Here is an 18409-nt window from a genome sequence, read left to right as displayed (position 1 = left end):
GGACTATTTCTGGTGGGTTTTTTGATTTTTGGTTTTTTGTTTTGTTTGTTTTTTAAGAGAACATAACGTAGTCCTTCCCTACCTCACCTCCCAAATAAAATACAAATAAGGTAAATTTAACAGTACTAATATTATTCAAAAACATGAGATGTGCACAGACCCAAAAACAGAACAGGAGAATTTATTCAGTCATAGCAAACACTGTCTGAATTTACTTCAGCTCAATCCAAAATGTGGTTCATCTAAAATAATCTATTTTATGTCACAACAAGGAAACAAAACCAGTCAAGAAGGATCAGCACAGCAAAGAGATTCAGCTGACTTTTGAACAAAGGAGCCCAGGGTTGCCAACAGCTTTTTGCCTCCATTTACACTCCTAATGTCTTCAGTAGGCAGGAAGTAAACATTATCAGAACCCCTTTGTCCCCCAAAATGACCCAACACAAACACGATCACAATCCAACCAATCAACAGTTTCTCTATGAAGATCTCAGCTGCAACAGAATCTAATGAAACATCCTAATTCATGTGTATCTTGTTCATCATCGTGGTGACAATTTCTGTGTTCCTCTCTCACATCCCTATTTCTGCTGTCCCCAACTCTCTCCCTTTGGTTGCTCTCTCCCCATTTTTTCCTATATGCAAAGATTTTATAAATATTGACAGGAAAAATAAATTAGTCCCATATTAACATGAATATTTTAACATCACTGTCAACCTTTTTCCTTTTGAATATCCTAACTGCTTTGTGTGCTATTCATTTTGACCCTCGCTTTCATAGTTACATAGAATATTTCATATGCCAAGTGACATACTTACGTTGATTCTAACAATGTGCCATCCAGAAGTGAGGCGTTGTAGTGGTACTTCAAGTAATCTCCTTTCTTACTCAATACTGTGCAATTGGAAGGTTTGTAATGAGTTGTAATGTTGACAGAGTCCAAAGGGTTATGGAAGTCAATCACATGGATGTCAAAAACCAGTACTGCAGATCCTGGAATCTTTCCTAAATAGTAAGCAATCATATAAGGAGAAACAAACAGCACCTACACAGGTACATATTGACTTCATACTGCACACAGTGAGGATATATAAAATGTTGAGTCTTCTACTGAGTGATTTTGTGCTTTGTTTCAGTTTACATTTCTCAGGATTAAAGCACTGAGTCACCTCTGCACACAACAACAACATAGATACAAGATGCTTCCAATGAAAGACACTTAAAAGGCAAAGGACACCAATGAAAAGTACTATATTAGCAGTCAGTTCAAGAATTAAGGAAAACATTTCCATCACTCAAGGTTTCAGAACTATGCACTCTACTTTGAATTTTTAATAGCACAGTGAAAGAACAGGAGTGTTTGTGGCACCTTAGAGACTAACAAATGTATTTCAGCGTAAGCTTTCATGGGCTACAGCTCACTTCTTCGGATAGTTGCTACTCTGAAATCTAATAGCACAGTGAAGCTGGAAGTTTACATTTCCTGTGACTAACTTAGCCACTTGACTGGTACCTCACATACAATTTTGCTGCTTTAATAGTGATTTGGTAACAGAACATCAACACTTCCACCACACACTGGCAACTGAATAGCAGCAGAAAAGGGGTCAAACTGCTTGAAAAATCTTGACAAGTACGTGCTTTTTCTCACAAAGTATTGTGTGATTATGTTACCAACAGTGATAGATGCCTCCACAACCACCAATGGGTTTCTTTGCTATAAGCCCAATTCCCAATTAGCACAGTGAAATGTTGTCACAAAAATTAAATATTTCTTTAAAATGTTATTAATGGAAAATAATGGTTTATGTACTGGAAAAAGCTTTTTAAAACACAAGCACACAACTGCAATTGACTAGAGAAATTGACAATCACACTCTAGCAATACCCTTCCTAGAGGCGAGTAAGTTTTCACAAAGGAATTGTGACAGGGTCAGGTCAGATGGATACAGGAGAGTGTTCCTATTGAGAACTGGGACGTGGGTGAGCCCACTGCTAAAAAGCCCCTCCCCCACCCTAGGGAAGAGCTACTAAACCCAGAACCCAACTGAGTTCGGGGGACAACAGGCGTGGGGGTCAAAGGGCCAAAACTAGGGAACCAGAAGGGGACACCAAGCAGAGAGCCCCAGACAGCGCCCACTGCTCCTCAAACACAGTCAAGAGATCTGGCGGATGCTGCCCAGAGGAACTCTGCCTGGATATGTGAATGGATAAAAGAATGAGAAAAACAAACAGCCCCATAGTCGCAGGCCCCTGCCCACACCCCCACCTCCGCCAACCTCCCCTCCCTGGTGTTACAAATGGCCACCTTGGCCACGGCTAGGAGGAGGTTGACGAGGTGGTCCCGCGACTTAGTGGGGCCTCGAATTGGATGTGCATAAATAAACAAGTGCGGGGAGAAGTGCAGTCAGAACCTCAATAAGAGGTTCTGGAGGAGCCAGAAAAGGGGCTGCAGCCTGGCGCACTGAAGATACATGTGCGCCAGGGTCTCCCTCACGCCACAAAAGGGACAGGCTTCAGGGACAGAGGTAAACCGTGCCAAGTACACACCCATGCTCATGGCTCCGTGGAGGAGCTGCCAGCTGATATCCCCGGCAGGCTGCGAGACTAAGATGGAATATAAACTGGCCCACCAGGGTTCCCCACCCTCCACTGCTGGTAAAAGGCCATTTGGTATCAGGGTGGGACATGACGGTGCAGTAATGAAGCGTGTGCAGCACAAGCACGTAGAGATGGTGCCTTGGCATGGTTTGGAAACAAACCGGCTGCACTGCATGCAGCCGGCTTGAGGAACGAGGAGGGGGAGGCTGGGAAGGCTCACAGGGCAGGAGCCGATGGAAAGATCCGGAGGGCCTGGAGTGAGGGGCTGACGTGGTGCACCCTCTCACAGGACCCGCACAAGGAAAAACCGAGCCACAGGAGGCAGGGCTGCCTCCACCTCCCGGAGTACGCGCCAGGGGGTCATAAGGGTGGAGAGCCCCTATGTGCTAACCGAGCACCTGGGAATCCACCCAACCCCCCAGGTCGTAGTCCAGGAGGTCTCTGATCTTGGTGACTCCCACCAGGGCTAATCTCCGGCACACCAAGGGGGACTCCGCCACCTGCACATGAAGATGAAGATTGTGTAGCAGGGGCTCTGCAAGGAGATCTACCCCCTTGGTGGCCACAAAGGACCTGGTCGCTGAAACCGGGTTCACAGTAGGTCCTGGTAGAAGACCAGCAGCTCGGAGAGGTCTCGTGGAAGACCTCTCGGATGGAGAAAAAAGAGCTGCCGGTCATATTGGAGCCCTTGCAGGCGACAGAGGAAGGCGTGCGCCAATATGCTCCATGCCAAGCCATCTGTACTATAAAGGAGTCTCTGCAGGGCCTGGAGACAGAAGACATGGACCTGTGTGTGCATACACATCGTCAGGCCCTGTCCTCCCTCCTCCAGGGGGAGATGGAGAACCCCTGCAGAGACCCAGTGCAGTCCCAGCCAGAAAACTCCAGAACCAGCCTCTGGAGATTGGCCAGGACACTGGGGACGGGCACAGGGTGTTGAGTCAGCACCAGAGCATTGACAGGACCAGTTGGTTGAGCACCAGCACTCTTCCCCAGAGGGAGAGGCACAAGAGCAGTCCTGTCCAGCCCCACAACCAGCCAGTTACCCTGCCCTCTAAACCGTGCCAGTTCTCCGGTTGAGATGGATGCGTGGCAGAGAAGTAAACACCAAGATAGAGCAGCAGTCCTGCGCTCCACCAGATGGCCTGAAGCGTGGGTGGGGGGGAGCTCACCCACCACCCAGCCCTGGCCACCAGGCCAGAGCTCTTGACCCAGTTGACCCAGGCGGAGGAGGACGCTGAACAAACAGCTTGACAAGCCTCCATCCGCACCAGGTCATCCAGGTCCTGGACCACAAGAAGCACGTCGTCAGCATACGCTGCCAGGACCAGCCACACCTCTGGCTCATGCAGCACCAACCCCATCAACCTCATGTGAAGGAGACAAAGGAAAGGCTCAACAGCCACAGTGTACACCTGACCCAACGGTGGGCAGCCTTGACGCACCACTCGCCCAAAGCTGACAGGTGCAGTCAGGGTCCTGTTGAGCCTGACCAAACACTCTGCGGAGGCGTACAGCACCTGGAGAAACCTCACAAGCTGGGGCCCAAAGCCAAATGCCTGCAGAGTGCCCAGGAGATACCCATGGTCCATCTGGTTGAACTCTTTCTCCTGATCCAGGGACAGGAGGGCGAATGACAGACCATCCCTACACCCAAGCTCCAAGAGATCCCGGACCAGATAAAGATTATCGGTACAGCTTGGGACGGTGTAGGTCTGGTCTGGATGAACCTCAGCCGCCAGCACAGACCACAGCCGCAGCGAGATGGCCTTCGCCATGTCCTTATAGTCTGTGCTGAGGAGCGAGATAGGATACCAATTCTGGAGATCATGAAGGTCCCTCTTTTTCGGCAGCAAGGTAATCACCACTCACCTGCACAATAGAGAGAGGACCCCGCTCTTCAAAGACTCGGCCCAGAAAGTAGCAAGGTCCAAGCCAAGGATGTCCCAAAATATGCGGTAGAACTCGACGGAGGGCTTCCGAGAACTCAGCCAGAGTGAGAGGCAGCTCCAGCCGGTCTCAGTCACCCGTGCTGACCGTTGGGAATCCATCCCAAAGCACTCCGGAGGCATCAGCATCAGTTGGATCCCAGGAGAAAAGACCAATGTAGAAGGCCCTGGCCCTCTCATACATCTACACTGGATCTGTGAGGGGGGCACTGTCCACCACCAAAAGGCAGAGGATGTGCTTTTTTGCCCCCCTCTTCTTCTCCAGGGCATAGAAGCAGTGGGAGCCATGATCCATCTCCCGCAGAAGATGGATGTGGGATCGAACAAAGGCGCCCCGGGCCCAAAGATCTTCAAGGGCCTGGAGCTCCTCCCGGTACGCTCCACAGAGGGGTGGATTCTCAGAGCTGGCAGCCGGATGCCTCTCCAGCTCTAAAACCTGCTGCTCCAACTGCTCTATCACCACATCCCTCCACCAGCTGGCGCCCGGGGTGTGGCTACGGCAGAAGAGCCGGGCACGCACCTTCCTCAAGTCCCACCACCGCTGTGCTGAGGGAAAGGCATGCCTGTGTTCCTGCCAGGCCAGCTAGAACTCCCGGGAGGACGCCACAAAGCCTTCATTCTCCAGCAGACTGTTATTGTAATGCCAGTAGGCCAGCCCCAGCCTGTCTGAAGAAAGAGAGGCCGCCATGGCCACCAAATGGTGATCCGAGAACGGGGCTGGCCGAACGCTGGAGGAGTGGGCCCGTGAAAGATGACAGCGAGAAAAATAAATGTGATCCAACTGCAAGTGGCTCAACCGTTGTTCCCCCACCCAGACATAAGTGAACATACAGTCATCATGTGGGTGGTGGTCGTGTCAGACATCCACCAGGGAGTGATGAACTACAATCTCCCTGAGGACACCTGTGGTGGCCAGACTCATTTCAGTCCCTGTGAGGTCCCGCTCCTTAAGGGTGCAGTTGACTCTCTGCCCAGGACCAGGCACTTGTGATGATCCAAAGAGCCGACGAAGGCGGACACCTGCTGGAAGAAACACACATACTCCGGGCCGGATGTCAGGGCATAGGTGTTGACAAGATGCAGTGTCAGCCCTTCCATCCAAGCCTGGAGGTGCAGCAGGCGACCCAGCATGACCTCGGTAAACCCCAGCATCTCAGGCTGTAGGTGGGAAAAAAGGGTCGCCACCCCGGCCTGACGGCAGAAAAGTGGCTAAAATAGACCCTTTCCCCCCCACTCCAACCACCAGCTCACTTTGGAGGCTGTGTCCATGTGGGTCTCCTGCAGGAAAATAACCGAGTACCCCTCCTCCCAAAGGAAGGAGAGCACCTGGCACCTGCGGAGACCCAGCCTACAGCCCCGGGTGTTTAAAGTGGCAAAGATGGACGGCAACGTAAGGAGGGCTGGGGATGATCCTCAAGGACAGGGGCGTTAGCGATTCCCATTACACCCCGCAGCAAACCGTGACTAACCCCAAAAGCCATCAGGGCGTCATGGAAGCTGCGGGTCCACTGGTAAGCCGCAGCATCCCACTTCCTGGTCCCTTTGCTCTCCCCAAAAAATGGCCCTTACGGTCTGGAGAACAAGATGGAAATCGCCCCAGCGCTGAAGAGCGAGATGCACTCTGTTCATGGAGCCACGAGTGTCCTCCAAGGAACAGCGCATCTCATTCCACAGCGTGGCAGGAACCGGGATCACAGACCCCGGGGTGTCCCCTGACTGGACCCCCCTGCCCACTCCGTGGCCTATCAAGACGGGCAAGCAGGGATCAGATCCCCGCTGAGGCGCCTGTCCCTCTGGTGCTGCGCTGCTTGACTCAGCACTCAGCCCTAGGGACAGTGGCAGAGGGAGAACTGCAGCCCAGGATGGGCCGGGGGGGGTGAATCATCGCATCCCAGTGGCCCTCATAAAAAGAAAAATGAGGCAACCCTGGGAGTGGCAGCAACAGGACAGAAGGAATAAAGGTTAAGGACAGGAACAGAACACAAATCTAGGACAGAAATAGGGCCAGGGTGGGGAAGGACGAAATCAGGGGCTCGGGCAGCAGAGCCACTGGGACATGGTGCCTCTAGACCCGACACCATGAGCCAAGGGGCAACAAGGGATTGGGGTGCCCCGACAGCACCAGGCTTAGGTGCCCCATTGAACGAGGCTCCCACAATTACAGCACTCGGGGGGGGAGGGCTGTGGCCCCAACTCATAAGGTAGAGCACCCATAGGCTCAGAGCCTGGACTTTCAGCATCAGCCATCAGCTCGATGGGCACGGCGGTGTCGGCCGGATTACCAATCGCAGCTGAGCAGATGGTCAGATCCTGGGGCGGTGCCAGGGCCAGCGCTTCCATTAGGCGACTATAGGCGGTTGTCTAGGGTGCCAGGATTCGGGGGGCAGCATTTTGTGCGTTCCTCACAGGGCACACGGGAGCTTCCGGTTCCACTCCTATCGCGCCACCGAAGGAGGACCTTCTACCGATGTGCCGTGGAAAATAGCGGCAGGCAACTGAGCAGCTCAATGACTGCCGCTGTTGCCTGCGTAATTTCAGCGGAGGGTCCTTCTTCAGCGGCGCAATAGGAGTGGAACCGGAAGCTCCCATGCGCCCTGTGGGGAGCGCACAAAATGCCGTCCCCCAGCTAGGGTGCCAGAAACTCTGGTGCAGCTCCTGGGCAGTACAGTGCCAAAACAGGCCCTCTGACAGGGGGGTATCCACATGCTCGGTGGTCAAAGTCAAACCTAGGGCCCCAATCTCATCAAAAATAGAGGTAAAATCCCCACCCACCTCTATGAGGTCCCCCTCAACAGCAGCCGGGGCAGTAGCCACTTTGGCACCTACAGGGGACACAGATGGCAAAGCGGCAGGAGGGACACCTTCCATAACCCCCTCAGAGAGGGGCTACATAGGAGAGACAGTACTACCCATGTCCACGGCTGCAGCAACCTTGGCCAACTCCAAATGATGAACAACAGCAGGGGAGTCAACAGAAAGCCCAGCATCAGCGGCCCCCCTTCATAGTTTTACAGGGAGTCCCTTCCCCCTCGCCAACAAGGGAGGGTGCTGGGCCCACCCCCGAGACCTGAGTGGAGTTGACAGCAGTCACAGATGGAGGAGGGGCAACCCCAGGGTCCGGGCAATCAGAGCTGCCAGCGATGGTAGAGCTGACACCCTTTCGGGTATCAGGGGTCCCAGATGCCTCTTCGAGCTGGGGCAGTCCCTCCAGACGTGTCCCACCACCTGGCAGAGGAAGCACCAGACCTCCCTGAGGAATAGTAAACCCGGTACTGGGCCCATCAATGGGGCATCAGAAAGGACCCCTCCAGAGCCACTCCGTCACATGCCGCCGGCAGCACTTGAACCTGCACCTGCCGGCAGAACGACAAAACATAGTGGAGGGCGGGGTCCTTATAGCCCAACGGAAGGGGGCTGAGGATGGACAGGGGCTTCCCCAGGGTGGAGAGGGATGGAAAAAGGGTGGCACTGGGGAAGAAAGGAGGAACAGAGGAGACCACCACCCATACGCCCAGGTTCCCCAAAGGCTCAAGGGGGACGTGAACGCCCCCCACCGCCAAGCCCCTCTCCATCGCCTCCTGGACAGCAGCTTCTGACGCCAGGAAGAACACCACCTTCCCAAAAATCTTACAAGCCGCCACCACAGCCGTGGGCCCCATCACCCGCACTAATGCCTGCACGTAGGTTTCTACGTGGGGAGAGGCCAACACCAGGAACCAATGCATCCTGTGCTCCCTGGTGAGGGTGAGAAAGGGGCCCCGGCCACCGGGAATGGTATTCCGGGAGGCGGCTGGAGCGGACAGCAAGGCGGTGAGCAGAGGGGCGGCAGCCACTTGGGCTTACACTGTGGGGGCTGAGGAAGCGGCACCCCCAGGGCTGGTGGAGAGAACAACGGGTAAGGGAGAAGGGGAGGCTGCAGCCATTGACAGGGCCGCAGCGGGAGAGGGATCCATCGCCATGGGAGGTTTCACCTTCCGAGCGTGGCTCTTGCCCTTTTTCATCCTCTGGCCCTTGCCACCGGCCGAGGGAGCGATCTCAGAAGTGGAGGCAGCAGAGGTCGCGGCAGCAGCAAGAGTCTCGGGAGTCCCTATCCACGCCCACTGCCACCGGTCCCTCACTAACAGGGCTGACAGATAACCTGGCAGTGGCAGTCAAGGCTGCCATTGCAAGTGGAGGGGCACTGAAAGGGACCTGCAGGGAAGCTGAAAGCAGGGTGGAGGGGAACCCACAGAAAAAGGACAGAGAGAGACAAGGAACAACTCCCAGCACAAGATGAAGAAAAGTGGCTTCCCCGACTGCACTAAGGAAAGGAAGTGAAAACTAAGACATCATAGAGGAGTGTCCATCAGTGAAGGAATCAATGAGGAAAAAAAGGGTGTGGGGGGGATCTCAAATGCCAACAATGGAACGTGGACTCGCAGGCAGTAAGGGCAGACCGGGAGGGAGGGCAAGAAGCTCGGGGGGGGGGGAGGAAATGAAGGTGAGGGCCAAATCAGGTGTGCCTCAGGCATGCAACAAAGAGCAGGGTAGGTTCAAAAACAACCAAACCAAAGAGGGGGAAATGGGGCTGTCAATCACACCTGCACCGCAGGGCAAGGGCAGGACAAACAAACTAATCAAGCACCAAACAACAAAAGAGGGTAAACCAGAGCAAACAGGGCGGCTAGAAGGGGGACGGGCAGGGCAAGCAGCAAAGGGAAAGAGGGCAAGCAGCTGCAAAAGCAGGGCAGTGGACGAGGAAAAGGGGGCTGTCAAACAGATAAGAAAGTTAATAGCACAGAAGTACTTTATATCTCTTTGACTGTAAAGGGTTAACAAGTTCAGTAAGCCTGGCTGTCACCTGACCAGAGGACCAATCAGAGGACAGGATACTTTCAAATCTTGAGGGAGGGAAGTTTTTGTGCTGTGCTGTTAGTTTTGGTTGTTGTTCACTCTGGGGGCTCAGACTTGCAACCAGGTTTCTCTCCAATCTCTCTGATACAGGCTCTTATAAGTTCAGAATAGTGAGTACTAGGTAGATAAAGCGAGTTAGGCTTATGTTTGTTTTCTTTATTTGCAAATGTGTATTTGGCTGGAAGGAGTTCAAATTGGTATTTTGCTGAAAAGATTTTAATTTGTACTTGTGTGCTTAGGCTGGGAGGGTATTCCCAGTGTCTATAGCTAAAAGACCCTGTACCTATTCCATTTTAAATTTACAAAGATAATTTTTACTGTTTTTTCTCTCTTTAATTAAAAGCTTTTCTTGTTTAAGAACCTGATTGTTTTTTTATTCTGGTGAGACCCCAGGGGACTGGGTCTGGATTCACCAGGGAATTGGTGGGGAGAAAGGGAAGGGGTAGAGAGAGGCTAAATTCTCTGTGTGTTAGGATTACTGTCTCTCTCAGGGAGAATCTGGGAGGGGAAGAGAGAAGGAGGGAGGAAGGTGAATTGTCCTCTCTGTTTAAAGATTCAAGGAGTTTGAATCACAGTGATCTTCCAGGATAACCCAGGGAGGGGAAGTCTGGGAGAGGCAACGGTGGGGGAAAGGATTTACTTTCCTTGTGTTAAGATCCAGAGGATCTGGGTCTTGGAGGTCCCCGGGCAAGGTTTTGGGGGAACCAGAGTGTACCAGGCACTGGAATTCCTGGTTGGTGGCAGCGCTACAGGTTCTAAGCTGGTAATTGAGCTTAGAGGAATTCATGCTGGTACCCCATCTTTTGGACGCTAAGGTTCAGAGTGGGGAATTGTACCATGACAGGGGCCCCCTGGCCGAATGCAGCAGGGGAGGGAAAGGAAACGAGCACCTATGGGCATCTGAAAAACAAATGCCTGCTCACTGCCGCTACTTCCTCTGGATGGTTAGAAATGCAGAGCAAACTGCTGGGCCAGGGAGCAGAGAACAGAGCCAGAAGGCAGGTGGAATGGACGGTGGTGGTGGCAGTAGAGGAGCTGATGGACTAGGGGGAGGGCTCCAGGCCACTCCCCCAGCTCCCCACAGCAAAGGCACCTACCACCAAAGAAGCATGAATGTTACAAACCCCCTCCACAAAACAAGGCCTCCTCTACTCCCTCCTCAGGTCCAGCAGCAGTAACAGCTCTCCAGCAGCAGCAAGGGCAACAGCAACCCAGCCAAGGGAGGCTTCATAAATGATGGAAAAAGTGAGGCCTCGCGCTCCCCTTTGAGGGTCACACCAGCAGGGTCCCCACCACAGCAGCAGCCGCCGCCGCTAGGGGGGTAACTGGCCAGAAGGATGGCCTCGAAAGAGTGGAAAACAGGTGTCTCAGCCTTCAGAACAAATACGTCCCTTGTTCCCTGGGTACAGTAACAGGGGCAGTTCCAGAACAAGCAGGAACTTGCTGGAACTAAGTAGGGCAGGCAGGCTAATTAGCACACCTGGAGCCAATTAAGAAGAAACTGCTAGAATCAATTAGGTCATGCTGGCTAATCAGGGCACCTGAGTTAAAAAGGACCTCACTTCAGTTTGTGGTGTGCATGCAAGGAACTGGGAGTGAGGCATGAGGCACTGAGAGTGAGAAGACATATTGCTGGAAGACTGAGGAGTACAAGCATTATCAGACACCAGGAGAAAGGTCCTGTGGTGAGGATAAAGGTGGTGTTGGGAGGAGGCCATGGGGAAGTAGCTATCACGCAGCTGTTCCAGGAGGCACGCTAGACGCACTCTAGCGCTCGCCCACGTCTGAGTTCTCAAAAGGAACACTCTCTTGTATCTATCTGGCCTAACCCTGTAACAGAAATGTTAATTGTATGTCATGCATCCACTGTTTACAGTGGCAGCTTAGGTGTCCACAAAACTTGTGACTGTGGAAAGAATGGGGAAGAAAACTTAACATACAAAAGTCCTTTAGCATACACAAATTTATTGAAATCTATAGGAAACAGGCTCTCACTGCAGAGTTTATAAACTCGCAGACTCCTGGCCCCAGTAACCCATTTGTCTAAACCATAGATTATCCAAATAATTTTCGTGTCCCCACCTACAGTCAGACAACTGAGACTGTGTATAATCATATCTAGCTAACTAAAAACTTTTTGAAGACTCTGGGCCTAAATCTGCCACTTTTACACCCTTTGAGTACTATATTAATATACACGCCTTTTGAATACCGAAAGAGAAGGATAAACACTTCAGAGATTAGCTAGTTTTAATTGCTCTGAAGAACAAAGGACGCAGTGCTTCCTATGAAAGACTGTACTGAAATAAAAACTGAGCTCACCTCTTCCTTCTTCTCCATATCCAAGATGAGGTGGAATTATTATTCTTCTCTTTTCCCCAATGCATACCCCAAGCAAACCTTCATCCATCCCTGCGATCACATAACCTTTCCCAATGTAGGTGTCATATGTATGGTTCCGGGAATAGCTATAGAAAATATTTTGCTTTAGTGACACTATCAATATCAGCAGTTTTGTAACTTACCTAGTACTATAGCAAACTTACACACATGTATGTTTCCTTTTCCTACTTCGTGATTGTAGTTTTTCAAATTGTTGTGTAACTTTAGCATTCTTTTTAAACCAGTTAAATCCAGATACATGACTGTGTTCTATCACTGTAGCGGCACAAAGCAGCCATCATGTAGCAGTGAATCTGGCCCATAATGTTTAGCCAGTCACAGGTGCAAGTTCTATTACTTATGATGGTTAAACCAATACTGAGGAACTCTGGCTGTGGAACAAACTCTTTTGCAACAACATCTCTGCAGGATACAAAAAGTCAAGAATTACCTCCCTAGATTTCTCCCCTTATGTATATAAAACTAAATGAAATTAAATGTTGTTAAAAGTAACAGTTTTCTCCCCCTCAGTTCAAGCACTGCTTTAATCAGTTTTTATAAATAAGGCACCGGATTCATTTTCACCAGACATCCCTCATACTGTCTCATTTTGTAGCAACGGCAATGAATATCTGGGTGACTGCCACCTGAATCATCTACTAGAGAAATGGAGAGCTGAATAAGTTCCAACAAGGAAATGCAGGTAATATCCCTCCCTCCTAAACTATTGGCCAAGCATCAAAAGGCCAATCCCAAGCATTTGGACCAACATCTGTTACTAAAGAGAATAAATCTACCACAAAAGATGCTATTGCGTGCTGCACCTCTTGGAGGCCAAGTACATGCACAGCCCAAGGGAGGAAGCGCAGAACTGGTGTTAAGACACCATAATGGCCCTGGGATTCTGGACGGCAGTGCAGCCGCCGGTGTAATTTAGGCAACTCTAGCTGGGTTGCCTGTGAGTAGCCCTACAACTTAGAATTGCCCAGAATGGGTGTAGATCATTAACACACATCTCCTACCCCCAGCCTCACTCCTGACACATTCCCTATGCCAGTGGGAAAAGTCCCCCGGGCTGGCTCCTTTTGGATGACTAATTACACGTTAGATATTGTCTTAACATGTAACTTCTGCAGGAAGTTAGAGGAGTGGCATTGTAAGAATGCATGCTATTTTAATGAATAAATTTTATAACTAACATTTGTCAGCTCTTTAACATGATGTACAATTATTCTGATGCATGGGGTTACACAGCATCTCTCACTATTTATTCACAATTACCAAGATATACATGCGAAGGAAATTTTCAAAAACTGAGTTATTACAGAAAAGTTGAGACATCAGTTTACATTTTTATAAGAGGAGAAAAATTTGACAGGTAACACTGTTCCTATGCTATGCTTGAACTCTATAGTGTAGTCCCCAGTGGAATACGCAACGCAGGGCTTTGGCATTCTATTTGCATCTCTGTCACTAACTATGACTCTGAATCTCTCTGTACCTCAGTTTACTTACTGTAAAGTAGATAGCCTATAATTCTATTAATATAGATAAATTAATACTATGTTTGGAAAGCACTTTGAGATCAGATTACAGAAGCCATAGAAGCATAAAGTAGTATTGCTCTATTTATTCTACAATGGTTTCATTGCCATTTTTAGCTGTTTGTGCCATAAGTTCTTAAGTCCATCTTAAGACATAAGTCCATCTAGCCCAGTATCCTGCCTTCCGACAGTGGCCAATACCAGGTGCCCCAGAGGGAATGAACAGAAAATCAAATGATCCATCCCCTGTCACCCATTCCCAGGTGGCAAACAGAAGCTAGGGACCCCATCCCCATCCATCCTAGCTAATAGCCACTGATGGACCTATCCTCCAAGAACTTATCTAATTGTTTGGAATCTTTTTATAGTCTTGGCCTTCACAACATCCTCTGGCAAGGAGTTCCACAGGGTGACTGTGTGTTGTGTGAAAATATACTTCCTTGTGTTTATTTTAAAATCTGCTGACTATTAATTTCATTTGGTGACCCCTAGTTCTTATGTCATGAGAAGGAGTAAATAACACTTCCTTAGTTACTTTCTCCACACCAGTCATGATCATATCATATCTCCCCTTAGTCATCTCTTCTCCAAGATGAAAAGTCCCAGTCTTATTAATCTCTTCTCATATGGCAGCCGTTCATTTTTGTTACTCTTTGAACCTTTTCCAATTCCAAAGCATCTTTTTTGAGATGGGGCGACCACATCTGCAAACAGTATTCAAGATGTGCATGTACCATGGATTTCTATAGAGGCAATATGATATTTTCTGTCTTATTATCTATCCCTTTCTTAATGATTCCCAACACTGTTTGCTTTTTTGACTGCCACTGCACATTGAGTGGATGTTTTCAGAGAACCGTCCATAATGACTCCAAGATCTTTCTTGAGTGGTAACATCTAATTTAGACCCCCATCATTTTATATGTATAGTTGGAATTATGTTTTCCAATGTTCATTACTTGGCATTTATCAACGTGGAATTCCATCTGCCATCTTTCATCTTCTTGATAAGAAGATAACATTGCACACATTTTTCACCATATGGCTTCATAGATTGAAGTGTTCCTAGACACGCAGAATAATCTAATTTTGAACGGACCCATACTTATGTCCTTTCTTCCTTCATCACAGAGAGATTTGTTATTGATTTAGTATTTTTTAAGGACCTGATTCTGCAAGATGGAGAGTTTTCAAGTAGGGAAGTAGGATGCTCTTGTGATTAAGGCACAGGAGTAGGATTAAGATGTGGGTTCAATTCCCGGCTCTGCCAAAGACTTCTCATGTAATCTTGAGCAAGTCACTTAATCTCTGTGCCTCAATTCTCCAACTGTAAAATGGGGATAATTTTTTCTTCCATCCTTTGTCAGTCTTATCTGTTTAGAGTGTAAGCTTTTTGAGGCAAGGGCTGTCTTCTACTATGTGTATACAGTGCACCTAGTCCCGTGGGCCCTAACCTCAGGTGGTGTTTTAAGCAATACTGCAATACAAAGCATGAACAACAACTCTTAATCCCACTGACATGCTCCAAGTTTTGAATTATTTCTGATAAAGAGATACACTCTCCCCGCTCCCAATCCTAACTATCACCTGAAACTCAAGTCCCACACGCTTTACAAACGGATGGGAAACGGGAAGAATTCCAGAGCATTCCTACTCACTATGACAGCATTATAAGAAGCCATATTGTGTGTGTGTGTGTACACACACACACACACACACACACACACACACACACACACACACAGTATACCAGGGGTAGGCAACCTATGGCACGTGTGCCGAAGGAGGCATGTGAGCTGATTTTCAGTGGCACTCACTGCCCAGGTCCTGGCCACCGGTCCGGGGGGCTCTGCATTCTAAATTTAATTTTAAATGAAGCTTCTTAAACATTTTAAAAAACCTTATTTACTTTACATACAATAGTTTAGTTATATATTATAGACTTATAAAGAGAGACCTTCTAAGACATTAAAATGTATTACTGGCACACAAAACTTTAATTTAGAGTGACTACATGAAGACACGGCACACCACTTCTGAAAGGCTGTGACCTCTGCTGTAAACTGTACACATGTAGACTGGTATTAATAGTTAGCTCTTGTATACTGCTTTTCATCATCAGAGCTGAAAGTGCTTTACAAAGGAGGCCAGTATTATCCTCATTTTACAAATGGAGAAAACTGAGGCACAGAGAGGAGGAAGTGATTTGCCCAAGGTCACCCAGCAGGCCAGAGCCAGAAATAGAACCCAGGTCCCCTGAGTCCCAGTCCAGCACTCTATCCGTATAATGTCTAGTAGTCTAGTTACCTGGAATCAAATAATGTGCCATCCAGCAGTGTGCCATTATAGTGATATCTGAGAAAGTCCCCAGTCTGGCTTTTTCGCTCACAGGATTCAGGCACTTGTTGGTTCTCAATAGTGATGCCATCTTTTGGGTTATGAAGATCTAGTAGAGCCACATCAAAAACCAGAGAAGCCTGACCAGGAATCTCTTTACCTACATGTGAGATGGGGGAAGAAGGAATTAAGTCAGAGCAATAGTTCTAGAAAGAATTCAACTTTTTGATCAACCTTTTAATGATATTATTTTTGTTTTCACATCCCAGATAGCAGATTTGGCTATTAGGACAATGAATTAAGAAAAAAAAAGGGGGGGCACTGCAGAATTATGCCCCTCCCAACCCCAATCACATAGCCAAATCTGCTTTCAGTCATCGATCCAACGCTCCACCGGGGGGAGGGGTGTTGTTCTCTAATTCTTTGAATTTCATTATTTTATTTATTCTAGGTATATTTATACTGAACCCATTGTGATAACATCCAGTCATCCAAAACACTGGTCTCTCCAATTAAAGACAACAGCAGTTTATGTACCATGTGTGCATCTGACCAGGGCCTCTGAATTAGTGAGCATTTCCATCATACTTTTGAGGGCATATATAACAAATGGGATAGAGAAGGTATACCAGAACTTCTGTTCCTCGTGTCCCATAAGACAAGGAAAAGAGTTCACTCGATGAAATTAAAAGCGGCAAATTCAACATTGACAAAAGGAAATACTTATTCACACAATGCATAATTAGACTGTGGAACTCACTGTCACAGGAAGTCGTTGAAGTCAAGCAAGATTCAAAGAAAGATTGGATATTTATATGGATAATAAGAATATCCAGAGTTATCACAATTCATGATGATAAAATCAAGGAAGGGATATTAAACCTCATTTCTTAATATTCAGGATCAGGATGAGACCTAATGGGGAGAGACAGGTGCCCCATATCTGCCTACTACAGCATTCTTGCCTCTTCCTTTGAAGTATCTGGTCCCTGCCAGCGACAGGATGCTGTTTAAGAAAGACCCTAGGTCTGATCCAGGATGGCAATTCCAGATCTGATCTGGGATATATTGTGAAGTAACACTGATGGCTCTTTACCATCAATGATGGGCATGGATTCACAAACATGGCTCAGATATGTGTGAGTGGGGTCCAGGAAACAGCCTACTGATGGACTGTTAGTGAGACTAGCAACAAGAAATAAACAGAAACTGGGAACTCTAAGATGACTTTCCATTTAAGAGAAGTCAAATTGCTGTGGCAGTTGTCTAGAAGAAATAAGGAAGCACTTGACTTCCAGTTTAAAAAGCATATGGAATTTATTCTTCATAGAAAAATTACCTGCAAAGAAATTCAACTTCAGCATGTTATATATTACAATTAAGTCAATGCTAAGCACTCATCTGTCAATAAACCAACCTAATATTTATGAAAGAAAAATACCTGCACTTTGCTGATAAGCCACATCCTGAATTACTTTTGAAAATTATTTTCCATCCATCCATAATTTGAAATAATGGTGCTTTCACAATGCTAACTATATAATGCAAAGATTTGTGTTAGAAAATGGAGTTTGGGGAGGGAAGAGGGTGCTTTTACCATCTCCTTCTTCTCCATATGCTAGGTAAGGAGGTATTGTGATAATGCGCTTTTCTCCTACACACATTCCTAGGAGTCCCTTGTCCATCCCAGGAATCAGCCATCCAATTCCCACATATGTGTCATAAGTTTTCATCCGATTGTGGCTAAAAATTAAAAAAATTAAAAGAAAAAGCTAGCATCACAGAGCTAATCAAAAAAAAAAAAAAAAAAAAGGAAAAAATAAATAACCAAAAGCCCCCACCACCACACACACACGCGCACACACACACACACACAAAGCATCACAATGAGTTGCCAGAGCTCACTTCACACTTGGCACAAGGAATACAATTTACAACCTTCTGTTCCAAAAAACACAGGCATCTACAACTTGAGCTAATGGAGACATTCTGGGTAACATTTTCCAAAGTGCCTAAATGATTTAGAAGCTTAAAGTTCTTTTTCAGAAGTGATTTAGAAGGCTAATCTCAGATTTAGGAGCCTAAGTGCTTCATTGAGTTTTCTATGTAGGATTTAGGCACCTGTGAATATTTTACCCTCTGTTATATTTCAGCATTAGTAGTACAAGCCTTTAGAAGGGAAGAATCACACACATTTGATCCTGTAGAAGATGCTGGTACATCCAAATACAAGCAAGTGCTCTAGAAAACACTAAAAATAGCTTCAGTGGAAGCCTTAAATTTACTAATCAAAACAATTTATGAATAGCCTAGATTTTTGTGCTGCCAATGTCTTACAAATTTCTCTTTCATTTTTCAGAAAAACAGGTTTGGCTCTTGAAAGCATGGGATTAATTGCACTGGCCAGAGACTTCCTGGCAGTCACTGCAAAAGCTTCACACAAAGTTCTGCCAATATTCCAGGCAATCCTCTGTTGGAAGGCAACACACATTGGAAGGCTTCCCAAAAGGGTAGTTTAAAAACCAGAAGACCTTGACCAGGCTAACCCCATTTTTAAAGTTCCAAAGAACTAACCTAAAAGAAGACACAGTTACTGACAAAATATTACTCAACTTCCATGGTCTCTGATTCTCACTAAGCATGATGTCCCAACATGAACTCTGATTATTAATAAAATAATACCCTCCATGAAACCCCAGTGA

The 18409-nt window shown here is 47.7% G+C and overlaps 1 protein-coding gene across 1 annotated transcript in view; it reads right to left on the bottom strand.

Annotated features, from left to right (window-relative positions):
* Positions 1–18409, bottom strand: part of FKBP9 (FKBP prolyl isomerase 9) — a 39374-nt gene that overhangs the window by 14528 nt on the left and 6437 nt on the right. Inside the window, exons 4-7 of the mRNA XM_050938010.1 lie at positions 17305–17450; positions 15678–15867; positions 11767–11912; positions 820–1006 (exon numbers count right to left, since the gene is read on the bottom strand). Of these exons, the coding sequence (XP_050793967.1) occupies positions 820–1006; positions 11767–11912; positions 15678–15867; positions 17305–17450 (669 nt within the window). The remainder of the gene's footprint in view (positions 1–819; positions 1007–11766; positions 11913–15677; positions 15868–17304; positions 17451–18409) is intronic.

The sequence above is a fragment of the Gopherus flavomarginatus genome, chromosome 2 (genome assembly GCF_025201925.1).
Source record: "Gopherus flavomarginatus isolate rGopFla2 chromosome 2, rGopFla2.mat.asm, whole genome shotgun sequence".
Taxonomy (NCBI): Eukaryota; Metazoa; Chordata; order Testudines; family Testudinidae; genus Gopherus; species Gopherus flavomarginatus.
Note: the sequence above shows the minus strand (reverse complement) of the source record. Positions and strands in the feature narration are given on the sequence as shown.